Source organism: Myotis davidii, unplaced genomic scaffold, assembly GCF_000327345.1.
Source record: "Myotis davidii unplaced genomic scaffold, ASM32734v1 scaffold266, whole genome shotgun sequence".
NCBI lineage: Eukaryota > Metazoa > Chordata > Mammalia > Chiroptera > Vespertilionidae > Myotis > Myotis davidii.
The window spans coordinates 2,287,327-2,300,919 of NW_006300032.1; the positions used below are offsets into that span (position 1 = coordinate 2,287,327).

The 13,593-nt window shown below is 40.0% G+C and overlaps 1 protein-coding gene across 1 annotated transcript in view; it reads left to right on the forward strand.

Moving 5' to 3' along the window:
* NHSL1 (NHS like 1) overlaps positions 1–13,593 on the forward strand; it is a 119,276-nt gene that overhangs the window by 97,696 nt on the left and 7,987 nt on the right. The window contains exons 4-6 of the mRNA XM_015572058.1: positions 1,524–1,716; positions 6,729–6,860; positions 12,159–13,589. Coding sequence (XP_015427544.1) covers positions 1,524–1,716; positions 6,729–6,860; positions 12,159–13,589 — 1,756 coding nt within the window. The remainder of the gene's footprint in view (positions 1–1,523; positions 1,717–6,728; positions 6,861–12,158; positions 13,590–13,593) is intronic.

A 13,593-nucleotide genomic window follows, 5' to 3' on the forward strand; every position in this document is an offset into this window, starting at 1 on the left:
AAATACAGGTATTGTGTGGGAAGGTTAATTCATTAACAGTAGTGATGACAGTGTTCTCTTCTAAGTGTTTGAGATTTCTAAATGATGGGTTTCTATAGATTTCTTACTGATGTCCTCTTAAAAACTTGCATTTAATCCAAAAAGGCATCAACATATGCTTTTTAAAAATGGATCAATCTTTGCCTGGCTGGTGTGATTCAGTGGTTGGGTGTTGACCTATGAACCAGGAGGTCACGATTCGATTCCCAGTCAGGGCACATGCCCAGGTTGCAGGCTCGATTCCCATTTGGGGAGCAAGGGGCGTGCAGGAGGCAGCAGATCAGTGATTTTTCTCTCATCGTTGATGTTTCTATCTCTCCCTCCCTCACCCTTCTTCTCTCTGAAGTCAATAAAAAATATGTATTTTTTTAAAAAGTATCAATCTGTCCAAATGAAATGTTGGGTGAAAGAAGTCACAAAAGAGACCTGCAGAACTTTTCCTTTACAGAAAGTTCAATACAGGCCAAGGATGCTGTGATGCTAGAAGTCAGGACAGCAGTTACCCTTGCTTTGGGGGAGAGGAGAGCTGCTGTGACCTGGGTCCGGGTTTTATAGGTGGTCCCTTGGGAAGAGTCACTGACTTTTTATTCTTAAATAAAACTCTTTTAAGTGCCTTGTTTTCATAGGTGGTAGTTTAAATGCTTTCAACTTGAAGAACTGTTCTTATACATTTATTCTTACTATAAACTGCCATCTCCCAACAAAAGTCAGTTACCCCTTTTTGTTGTTGTGCCTGAGCGCAGTGTATTTCTTTTGAATTCTTGGAGCTTCCTTCTCACCAACCCAGTTGCCACGGGGCCATCATCAGATGCTTGCCAAAACAGCTTTCTTGCTTACACTTTTTAAGATGTTATGGGAGGAACAGTATTAAAGACGGTCCCCAGTTAGGATGTTAATCTGTATCAAAACTGACACTGCTAGAAATGTTCTCATGGAATTCTGATAAGGCTCAGAGCACAGCTTTAGTCAGCTTCTTATAAGTAAACAATTTCACACAGATATTTTTCCATATAAATGGTTTCAGAAGAGCACAAGTAGTCAAACAACAATAGCTCTATCATTTTCTAAATGTCCCTTGAGGCCAGAGCCTAAAGGAAATGAGATTGAGGCTAGAAATTATTTTGAGCCAAACTACATTTTAATAAAAATGGAAATTGATGGTCACAGCCGTGTTGTGTCTCTGGGCTTCTTATGTTAAACTGAATCCATAATCTTCTGACCACAGGAAACAGGAAGAACTTAAGATTCTGTGGGTCAGCAAAACCTTTCGCAGTCATGGTTTAGAGACTGGCCTCTGCGAATCACACATATTACGGGTCATGCTCAGGATGCTGAGCAGAGTTCTTGCAAACCACTGCTTCTGTTCCTAAATGTGACCAGGTGTTTTTTGTTTGTTTTTTGCTTCAAATCAGTTTAAATTTTTAAAAAATGTTTCTGTCATCTCTTTACACACTGTGGCTTCTTTTTCCTCATTCCGCCTACAGGGTTCTATCTCCTCCTTGGAAGAGGAAAGACATATTTCCATCAGGAGACCTAAAACGCCAACCTCAAGTGACTTCCCTGACCTTAATACTCAGACGAACTGGGCCCAGTCTCTTCCCTTGCCAACACCAGAAGAGAAGATGCGACTGCACGCCCAGACAGTCCAGGCTGATGTGGTTCCTATTAACATAACCGGTATGCTTCGCTGTGTAGACAAGGTTCATAATGTACTCCGGAGAGTGGCTGTGGCTTTCTGTTGTTGTTGTCATATGCATTTAGCATTTTATGCATCAGAGGGAAAGCTGTAATATGTGTATATTCCTTTGCTTAATGAAGGGAATACTAAAACATATTTGTGCGTGTACATGTAAAATAGCTGTTGCTTTTAAGTTAGAAGACTGTGTCACCAAAGATTGATGTGGAAGAACTCCGTGGTCCAGCCACTCATTTAAAGCCTGTCGTTTTAAATTGACTTACCTTTAAAATATATTTTGATTATATGGAGACATATTCTAAATGTGATTTTTGGATAAGAAAAACTATGTGCGTTTTTTTCCCTAAAGGGCTATTTTAAGTAATATTTATAAAAGTAAAAAAAAATAACAATTTTGTGATATTTCTTAATGATAGGTTTTACCTTTTTGTTTTCTCAGGTAAAAGAGGGAAAAATTACTTGAAATAAAAATATCATGTGAATTAACAATAACTAGAAAACATATTTTAAAGAAAACTCAATAGGATGGTAAAGTTATATTTTGATCCCTAAAATTTGAATTCTACAATCTTCAAATAAAAGTTAATTTTTAATATAAAATTTTAGAATATAAATCGCCACGTGTAAAATTCAAGTTCTTCTAGAATAGTATGCTCAAGTTTGAATCACCTGTGATAATTAAAGGTGACAAATTACAAGGTACATGAAGTTCAAAGTCAGTATTTCACAAACTTAGATGAGCTGTTAAAAATATCAAAATTGTCCTGTTTTATCACGTTAGTAGGCATGTATACAGTGCAAAATAGGTGTGTTAAGAGTTAATAGCTTCAGCCATTGGACTGTGTGGTAGAAAGAAATAGAGTACTGATCGTCATCATTGATATCAGTCCATACAAAGCATGGCTTACAGGGCTAGAATCTAAAAGAAATCAGGTGACCAGTAAGGATGAGTTTTCATTAAAAATTAGGGTGAAAACCATAGCACATTTGCTGCATTTCTGAGACTATTACTGTTGACTGCCATTAGAAAGCTTTTTGCCATGGCATTGGTTAATTTTTAAAGGACTAATGACATTTTGATAGTTATTGGAGAATTTTAAAAAACCTTGCACTTAAAAATTACTTTTAGAACTCATTTTGAATTCCAGAGAAATGTAATAAATAAGTGCATGAATTATTTTAAATTCCATGTGCATTTCACGTATTTATTGTGCATAAGCCTTAAAGGAAGAATATCATGGCACTTTAATCCATTTTCTTTGCAGATAACATCATTGATCTTTCTGAATGTGATGCTTGTTCACCTAGATCATATTTTTTAAAGATTATTTTTATAAGCAGCTATGTTTCAGAACAAAGTATAATGTTTATTGCTCAATGAAATACATAGGTGCATATTTTCTGTAAGAATATGCATTATATTATTTGATTGATTAAATGCAGCAGAAATGTAATTATGTATGATTAAGTGCCTCAGGAATAATGTTATAAATAGATTGTGCTATGAAATATGACAATCTGTAATGGAATTAGGATAAAATATATTATTTTGACATTAGTAAATTTAAAGCAGAGTAACTAGAATTTTAGGAGTAATGAATTATTTACAATGAAATGCATTGTCACAACAGGAGACAGTGTCCTTTCTTTGAGCTTTAATCCTCTCCTGTTTGATATGAATTACATAAAGTTTAGAAGGAGGCCTGCCCTAGCCAGTTTGGCTCAGTGGTTTGAGCGTCAGCCTGCGGACTGAAGGGTCCCAGGTTCGATTCCAGTTGGGGGCATGTACTTTGGTTGCTGGCACATCCCCAGTGGGGAGTGTGCCGGAAGGAGCTTATCAATGTTTCTCTCTCATCGATGTTTCTGTCTCTCTATCCCACTCCCTTCCTCCCTGTAAAAAATCAATAAAATACATATTTTTAAAAAATAATAAAATAAAAAGATAAAAGGAGGCCTTCAGAATGCCACACAGGAAAGGTTAATGACAAAAAAAAAGGAGCAATATGAGTTATATCAAAATGCAATTTATTTTTGTGTGATTAATGTTTTCGGAAATGTAGAAATTAAATATAATTTCTAATTACATATGTATTGATCCATTTTCTGGATACATGTGTTCAGGTACTCATTCATATATTTCATAAAGGGAGTAGTTTTTCTAATATTCTGATATAAAAAAGCATTAAATTAAAAATTGTCACTTTAAGTAGTTGAATTGACCTAGGTTAGACAGTTTCTTGCTATTTAAATGACATTTTCTAAAGCCCCAGATGACTCTTGAGATAAAAATGTACCTTCCTGTTGGGAATTGTCAAATGCTCACTTATTTGGCTAAACATTGAACGTCTAGTTGATTTTCAGTAAGGTTCAGCTGGGGGGAAAGTGCCGACAAATATATTATTTCAAGTCCAAAGTGAAGCCCGCCAGGCATAGAGGTAGAGCATTAGCGCAATGAGCTGCAAGCTTGAAAACCAATTTAACCCCTTTAGTTGTAGTTCTATGGGACTCAGCATGTTCTAAATGTTGAAGAGAAAAAAATGTTAAAAATAAATGTATATATAAGTATGTTTCATAATCTGCCATGTAGGATAACAACTCTTCCACCTGGAAAATAAGAGTGGGTAAACATACTTAAGCAGTTTTTATAAACTGGCTTTGTATTGATGTTTGAGCCAGCAAAATTTATTTCTAAGTAGTAAGCCAGACTGACTAATGCCATTTTTCAGTGAAAGAGAATGATTCGATTCCTCTCATATATTTACTGAATATTCAGTATTTACTGAATAACTACTTTGTGCCAGGCATTGACATGAATCGTGGTCCCTGCCTTCAAGAAATGTATAGTCCAGCAGGGAACACAGTCCTTTTAGGTAACAGTGCAAGATGGAGAGTTTGACACCTTTATTTTTATTTATTTAATTGATAACTTTCCCCCCCCAAAATATTTTTATTGATTTCAGAGAGGAAGGAAGAGGGAGAGAGAGAGATAGAAACATCAATGATGAGAGAGAATCATTAATGGGCTGCCTCCTGCACGCCCCACATTGGGAATCTATTAGGCATGTGCCCTTGACTGGAATCGAACCTGGGACCCTTTGGTCCACAGGCCAACACTCTAAACATTGAGCCAAACCAGCTAAGGCAAGTTTGACATCTTTAATGGTGATTCTATCCTCATGGTTTGTTTCTTTATTTCCTGGGAGCTTGAGTGGTTTAGCTTTTGTTTTTGTTTAGGAAGCAAAACTAGAGACTAAATGCAACTGTCTATTAGGTTTTAACCATTCTTGATGCCTTGATACAAGGAAGTATTTTCCCCTCTGCTGCAGGGAACTAATGGACCATTGAAGGCATGACTTGCCACTTACAAACACCTTATATGTTGTTGCACAGAGCGACACGTTTGTTACAGTGATGGTACCTTCTGGTGTTGCAGGGTCTTCTCTCAATGGTTTCTGTTTTCCTCCATTAGGAACAAAGAGGCAAGCATTTTCAAGTTGAAGTTTGTTCCTTAGTAGGTGAAATGTAGTTTGATCATTCAGCTCTTTTATTGTCTGTTTTGATTCAAGTTTTATTTACAACTTATTGCTATTATTATAGAAAGTACCTTGTTCACAAAATACCCACTTTGAATGTGTCAATATTGCTAAAAAGAGAGAATGCTTTTATACTTTTCTCACAACAAAAGAATGATGGAAGTACATAATTTGTGTGTATATATATGTATTTTTAAAATCTCTTTTTGAGGAGATAACCACTTGACAAGGTCCGTGCTATAAAGCTTTCTTTAATTTAGCTGGCAAGTCATTTAAAGCAGACCAATCAAAAACTGATACTTTATTTTTTAATGTTTTCCCATTGTGTGTCAATCACCACACAAGCTCACATTCTCGAGAGAAAGAAGTCCTGTGGATCTGACATTTGGGGATTGATTGCAGCATTACCTGAAATATCTAAATTCAGATCGACTATTACAAGTGACTGTGAACTAAAGAAGCAGTGCAGCTTTAACAACAGCAGTGCTACTGGGTCTCATTGTGGTAAAAGTACTTTATCATTATAAGGCTTTTATTTTTCATTATAGTATCTCACACCACAGCTCATTTCCGCAGTCTGTCCAAATTGTTGGCCTCCTTGACTGGAGGAAAAACTCTTCATCTGAGAGTTCTTGACTAAGTTATCTGTTTCATCACATAGGATGGGACATTGTGATGGTCTCTGGAGTTGACTAAATGATTAACACATTGCATACCGCATAGAAATCTCTAAGACATATGCCAGGGACCGCACGTTTTTGGACAAACTGCACGTTATTTAAATCATCATAATGCACTTTAGGTGTTGTTTTTCAATAATTATAACATTTTTATTTACAAAAACAATTAAACAATTAAAGTTCCTTGTACTTTTTTAACGTAAGGTACTGCATAAAACATTGTCCTCTATGAAGGGGGACCAAACAAAATTTACCTAAGTATCTAGATTCGCTCCTTTTTCTATGGGTGTGAAAAACAAGAACACTCGTGAGTGGTCCTTAACAGATGGCGCGCGAAACACGAGAAAACTCCTGAGCGGTATGAAATGTGTTAAGATACATTTATTGCCATCATCACATGCACGCTGATGTAATGAGTGATGTCTGAGACCAAGGGACCTACGTGAAGCACTTCCCAGATGACTCACGTTTAAAATAATGCAGAATCACTCTTCTGGCGTGTTGTTAACAAATTTGCATTTTCCACTCCAGCTCATTTGGAAATGAGATCCAGGTGCTTCCTTTGGAAGGACACACACAGAGAAATTGGAAAAGAGCCTTATGATGATAATGTGCTTTCCTTCCCTTTTTGCCCTTCAGCATTCATTCATCACCATATGACTGGCTAACATCATTATTAATATCTTCTTAGCATTTGACAACAAGCTTCTGGAAGAAAGTGCATGGTGTCAGCTTGCTTGAAAATAACATTGCTTTGCTTGTTCTACTACTCTACATTAGGGGAGAATTTCGATCGTCAGGCCAGCCTACGGCGGTCTCTAATTTACACAGACACTCTGGTAAGACGACCGAAGAAAGTCAAAAGGAGAAAGACTATTACAGGAGTCCCTGACAACATACAGAAGGAGCTAGGTATGGCTCATCAGAACTGTATTCTGTTGCCCCTCATTGCTGCTCAGCATTCCTATGCTAACCTCATCTGTGATGCTTATGAAATCGATACATTCTGATAGCCATTTGGTGCCCCAAAGGGCCAGCTTCTTTTCTGAATGAGGCACAGGGTACAAATCTTAACACCCCATGCAGATGATGTATTGAATTTTGGTGACAAGGTAAGATGAGAAGTTAATATGAAAACTGTTCACTGGGATGGTAGTCATTCAGTTATGTCATCATCTCCATGTACCTTGAACAGTGGGGAATTGCCACAATGAAATTTACTTTTCATTTAGATTTTAAAGTTTTCATAAAACTGAAAACTCATTCTAGAACTTCAAGTTACGAAAATGGACTTCATTAGTTATACTGACAATATCGGTGGCATTGTCATCAAAGAGACAGCAGTGGGGAATAATTAGTAACTACTAGTATGATAGAAAATAGTCATTTAGGTTGGATAGTGCATTTCTGTACTTCCAGTGAAACAACTTCATAGATTTTGGGTCAGTATTTTTCAACCTGTGATAAAAACAGAAAAAAACACAAACAAAAAAACTAGCTAGTGGAGAGGTTGTTTACTTCATTATTCACTTATCCATTTGTTTCTGCTTATCTGTATATACACTGTGGATAATCTTCATTCTCTTCTTTCTACCTTCACTTCATCTGTTTTTTAATGGGCCCATCAGGAATGTCTGCAGAGGCAACAAGGCAGACTGGGTCAGCACAGGGACTCTGGCGCCAGGCTGCTTGGATTTGGACCCGACCTCTGCCACTAACTCTGGGTGACCTCCGGCTAGTTCCTATACCTCTCTGAGTCTACTTCCTCATTCAAGGGAGGGTTGTTTGGATTTAATGAATTAATATAAGGGAAGCCCTCGGTATCTGGTACTAGTCTGAGCATAATAGGTGCTATTGTAATTACTGTAGGGAACTTAATACTACCCTTCCAGAAACGTGCCTTTCTCTTCAGCCAACCTCTGGACTTACTTCATTATGAGTACTTCCACCTGATGTTTTTACTTTCATTTACTGTTAAAGGTTTTACTCTAGAAACTCAGAATTCTTCCTTCTGAACTTGCCTCTTAGTTAAAATGAATGATGTATCCTAGCCATAGTGGTATGCCTGCTATAGCGCTTTGAGGTGGCATTTCAGCTTCCAGGGGCTATAGACACTGTTCCTATGTCTGTTTTCCCGGCACCCATGCTCATTCTTCTTTACCTGGCATTTCCTCTTTGACTGCCATTCAGTTCCCCAGTATGTATGCTCTGCCTCCCAGACTGAGCAACGAGACAAGAATAGCAGAGCTTCGCTTCTTCTGTAGGTAGCTCCGGTGACCCAGATGACGTCCAGGTGCTCGTCTCATCCCATAACACAGGGGTTAGAACAAAGGCAAGGTTACACCCACAGGATTGTGAGACCTGCCTTTGGTTCCTGCCCCCACATGCTGCTTTTTTTTTTTTAGTGGCCAGTCCTCCTGTATCGTTCCTTCAAACTTTTTTTTCTTTTAGATGACGGCTAATTAATTTGAGAAATTAGTATGTACATGTATGTTCAGTAGGTGCTTAATGAGCTAATCTCTTACAGGACTCAGGTAACATTTGTACTTGAACTGATCTTTACGAGATGTGTCTTAACCAAAAGGAGCAACTTTAAAGATAGACCCTTTGTAAGATAACAAGGTTGATGTTTCAAGAGTAGGCTACATTTTAATTGATTGGAAAGCTAGGTTTTGGATGGCTTTGTGCAAAGGGTGTAAGAATAGTTTGGCCCAGATAAGATGCACATGCACATGAAGTATTCAGTATAAATTATCTATATATGCATGTAATATGAATTCTAGAACCTCAGAATTACGAACATTTATCATTTTTTTTACTGAGCCAACCAGTATGGGCCAGTCCCTCACTTGCCTCTTTGACTTCACTGGAATGATTTGGCCAGCTTGGTAACTCATATCTTCTGTCATTGTAATACTTTTTAAATGAATGTTTGAGCCCCTGGAGCTCATGTTTATTTCTCTTTTGCATGTGACATGGAACCACTCTTAAGGCTGGAGGAAAGAAAATAGCTTTCCCCATATCATCAATGTATCAATGTTGTGATTGTTGCCAGATATGCAGCAGCTGATGTCATTGCACAGCCAGTATGACCTGGATCACAGCTGGAGGTCAACTGAGACAGCTATATCTAAGTTAGAACTAGTAAAAAAAAAAAAAGACAATTAGACAATGACTCTCATTTTTTGTTTTTATCCTCACTCGAGGATATTTTTTCCATTAATTTTTAGAGAGTGTGAAAGAGGGTGGGAGAGAGAGAAACATTGATGTGAGAAAGACACATCTGTTGGTTGTCTCGCACACTTGCCCTGATTGAACCTGCAACCCTGGTACGTGCCCCACAACCCTTTGATGCAGGGCCAGTGCTCTGACCATTGTGCACACTGGCCAGGGCACAATGACTAGTTTTATAGGAAGGAATGGTGGATAGAATAAGGGAAAAATAACATTTGAATACAGTAACATTTAGAGAAAAAATTGAATCATACTTTTTTCTTTATTCATTTTAGGAATTTTCTAGATGTCCTGTCCACTAAACACTACCCAGGTTGCCAGGGCTTTGGATTTAAAAAAAAATCTAACCAGAGGTGTGTCCAGAATTAGAGTTATATTTATATTATGCTTAATTATATGCAGCTTTTACTTCAAAATACGTAGATGGACTCTAGAGACTAGCTAATATATAACACTTTAAAGTCAAGGTTATGGTATTGTCTATTTACTTCCAAAGTATATTTGATGACTTATTATTTGTTGCCTTCCATTTAAACAAATTGGATACAATTTTATTTTTTTTCTTTAATCTTATCTTAAACATACATTGAAATATATTTGAACACCCTGTTGTGAGGTTTCTTTTATTTTTTAGACTCAGGTAGGATTATTTTGTTGATGTGTAATTATATTTGGCTATTTCTGGGACTTATCCCAATATGTGTTTCCCAAGCAGAAAAAGCCTCTTTTAAAGGAATCTCCTTCTGAATAATTTCTGGTAGTTTGTATTAAAAACATTACTAAAGACCTGCCAAGACTTTTTAAGATTTATTTTTCAATTATACTTGACATGCAATAATAGTTACCGGTGCTGATCAGACTTTTTAAAAATCCTCTGTAAACCTTAAAATTAACTAGTAGATGTCTATCTTTGATTACATGTGTTCTTTAAAAATTGAAAAACCCTTATAGTATTATATAATAAGTAAAAAAATTTATATACATAATTATTTCTTTACACTATATTTTTAAACCAGATAAATCCCATCAATATTTTTAGCAGCATCTGATTGTTTATAATTCTCTTGTTGTAGTCTGGTTTTGTTCTTTAATTCTAATCAATGTAGCATCTGAATCTGTAATATTGTGATAATTTTTGTAGTGTGAAAATATTGGAGGACCTGTTTGGGGAATAGAGTTTTGGTGGCCTCTCTGTTAAATATATACGAGTTTTCCCATTTTTAAAGATCTTTAGAAAAATAGGGTTATCTTAATAAGAAAATTGTACTTGGCTGTAGAAGGGGAAGAAGTGGCTATATTCCCATTTTCAGAAGACTAGAATGGTTTCACGTTCAAAATTGTAACCTGAAATAAGCAGGACATTATGGGCCTTAGAGACAGTTAAAAATCTACCATTGATCCCATTCAAAAACTACTATAATTTTTTTGGCGGGGGGTAGGGGAGAGAAAGGATATTAAATCCCATCATTGAGTAGAATAGATATCTTGAATGTTTGGAATTAAACTGGTACAAACTGATAGAGCCATACAAGCCAGGCTCCAAAACGTGTACCTTTTGTTTCTCTTTCCTCAAAGTGGATTTTTCTTCTGTTCCTGCCCTCTTGCTTGCTCCTGCTCTTCCTAAGGGATGACCTCATATGCATATGTGTGAGTGTGTGTGTGTCTTTAGTGAGTGGGCACTTGGCAGAGGGGAAGGAGAAGGAAATGGATCCTGTTAGGTAGAGATACGAGTACAAAAATGATTCTCTATCAGCACAGTGAAGGGAAGGGCTTTGTGCTGGGTGCCTGCCTCCACAGGGTGACATCTTCTTGTGGTTTGTACCAGGAACATTGCTGCCATTTTAGTTAAGTGCTTTGCTGTTTGGATGAGCACAAGGCTTTAGTTGCACTCGGGGATTAATGTGGGGTGTGGAGGGAGGGCTCCAGAATCCCATCACCACCAGTGTGCTTGCCGGTGAGCAGTGGTGCTGGTGGGTGCCCAACCAGCATCACTCAGCAAGCCCCTCCTTGAGCTCTTTTCGCGTCCTTGCTGGATGAGAACTGTCCAGAGAGAACTGGTTTTGCTACTAATTTTCAAGACTTAATTTGTCCTAATGATTACTCCGCATGAATTGATTTTTTTTCTCTGTACATTTTGCCTTCACGATTTTTTTTAAAGCTTCTGTTCTTTCCTAGGTACTTGAAATCTAACTGTTATCTACATTTGAGGTGTTTTCTCCTCCACTTCCCTCTCTGTTTGGCCTTCCTTGTGCTTTTTTCTTTTTGTAAAGCTCCAAGAAATGAATAACGCTAATTTGAGGAAACGCTCACTGGATCAGTTCCCGCTGCTTTTTCCCTACCAGCACACAACAGATTGCTGTTGAATTTTGAATGTCACTGACAGACAGATGATAATGGCTTGAGTTGGATAATAGAAATGTTTGAAACACAGATGGGCCTATAAATCATTTTTCTTTTTCTTAGGATTTTCTTCTGCCACAGAAATTAACACTGTTTTATACCCATATCCTTCATAAATGGTATCTTTGGAGCCCATGTTGAACTGCTACATTCATCTGTCTTTGGAAAAGTCAGTCTCTCCTGACAGACAGATGCTCTGGGCAGGCGTCTCCTGGGTGACTGGCTACTTTGAAATCTTTACAAAACCGAAAGGTTACTTGAAAAGTAAACCTTCCACAGAGCTCTCAGCCTTGATCTCAAAGGGGGTACCTAAGAATTCCATATGCAGCACTTAATCTATAGGAGGATTTGGAAGTACAAATTAAGTTCATAAAATTCATAAGTACTTTTAGGAGATATTTGGTAACTATTTAAACTCACTCAGGTGCCTATGGGAGGAAAGAAAATAGATGAAATAGAGAAGTTTGTGTGTGTGTGTTATGTTAAATACAGCAGAGTCAGAAAGAGGTGAGGGTTCAGGTGATGAACTAAGAGACCGAGTTTTAGGTAACAAGCCTCCTTCTGCTTTATCTGCAGCCTCTGGCACCAGCCAGGATGGTGTTGGTGGTCACTCGGTGTACAGCCCGGACCACTGCTCCACACTAGGAAGGCTTGGTGGCTGCCGGTTTGCGGGACAGCGCTCGGAAACCCGGGACTCCAGCTGTCAGACGGAGGAGGTGAAGGTCGTGCCGCCTTCCATGCGGAGAATTAGGGCCCAGAAGGGGCAGGGCATCGCCGCCCAGATGAGCCACTTCTCAGGCTCCTCTGGGAACATGTCCGTGCTGAGCGATTCTGCAGGCATCGTGTTCCCCTCTCGCCTCAACACCGATGCGGGTTTCCACAGCCTCCCCCGATCCGGAGCGAGGGCCAGCATTCAGTCCCTGGAGCCCCGGCCGGGCGCCCCGGGCCCTGCGCAAGACCTGGATGGCACGTTCCAAAACCCAGGGCAGTTAGGAGGTGCCTCAAGGACCGGAACGCTTTTTAGGCCCAAATCTCAGGAGCTGAGGCGCTTTGAGAGTGAAAACAGAGCAAGCCCAGCGTGCGTGGTGTCTCCCCACGGGACGTACAGCACCAGCGTCATCCCCAATGCCACCCTCTCCTCCTCCTCAGAGGTTATTGCTATTCAGACTGCTCAGATTTTGGGGCAGCTGGACAATAGAATGACCAGCTCCTCTTCCCACACAAAGGTGAGATCCAGAGACCACCTGCTGCCCAGGCACTCTGGTGAAGGTGACCGCCGGTCTCCGGGTGGTTCCTGGAGTGAGGGCCCCTCCACCATCGTCTCGCAGGCTTTCGACCCCCACCCGCCCAGGGCAGCCACGCTCCTGGCCCTCTGTGACTCGGCAGTCTCCCTCAACACCCCAGCAAACCTGGAGAACGGGTCCCAAGCCATGGCCTATACCTGTAGAAGGAACCCGAACTTCCCAGCCCTCCCCCAGGACGTGGACGGCCAGAGCGAGCCCAGTTACTCGGGAGGCGGGGGGCATGTCGGCGGGGAGCCCTGGGAATACAGTGCCTCGGGGAGCGGGCGGGCATCCCCCCTGAAACCTCACATGGCGACTCCTGGTTGCTCCACTCCTGGAAGTAACATGAGCAGCTGCAGTTTGGACCACACGTGCCACAGAGAGGGCGCCAGGTCCCTGTATTCAGAGGACCACGATGGCTACTGCGCATCTGTGCACCCCGATGCTGGGCCCGGGAGTCTGTGCAGCAGCAACAGCAGCAATGGCTTTGGGAACCCCCGGCACAGTGTGGTCAATGTTTTTGATGGAAGGGCTCCGAAGAACCAGGGGGACAAATCCCATTCTCGAAACATCTCCTTGAAGAAGGCAAAGAAGCCGCCCCTGCCCCCCTCTCGGACGGACTCGCTGCGCAGGGTCCCCAAGAAGAACGGCCAGGCCAACGGGCAGGTGCTCAACGAGAGCCTGATCGCCTCGCTCCAGCACTCGCTGCAGCTGAGCCTCCGGGGCCA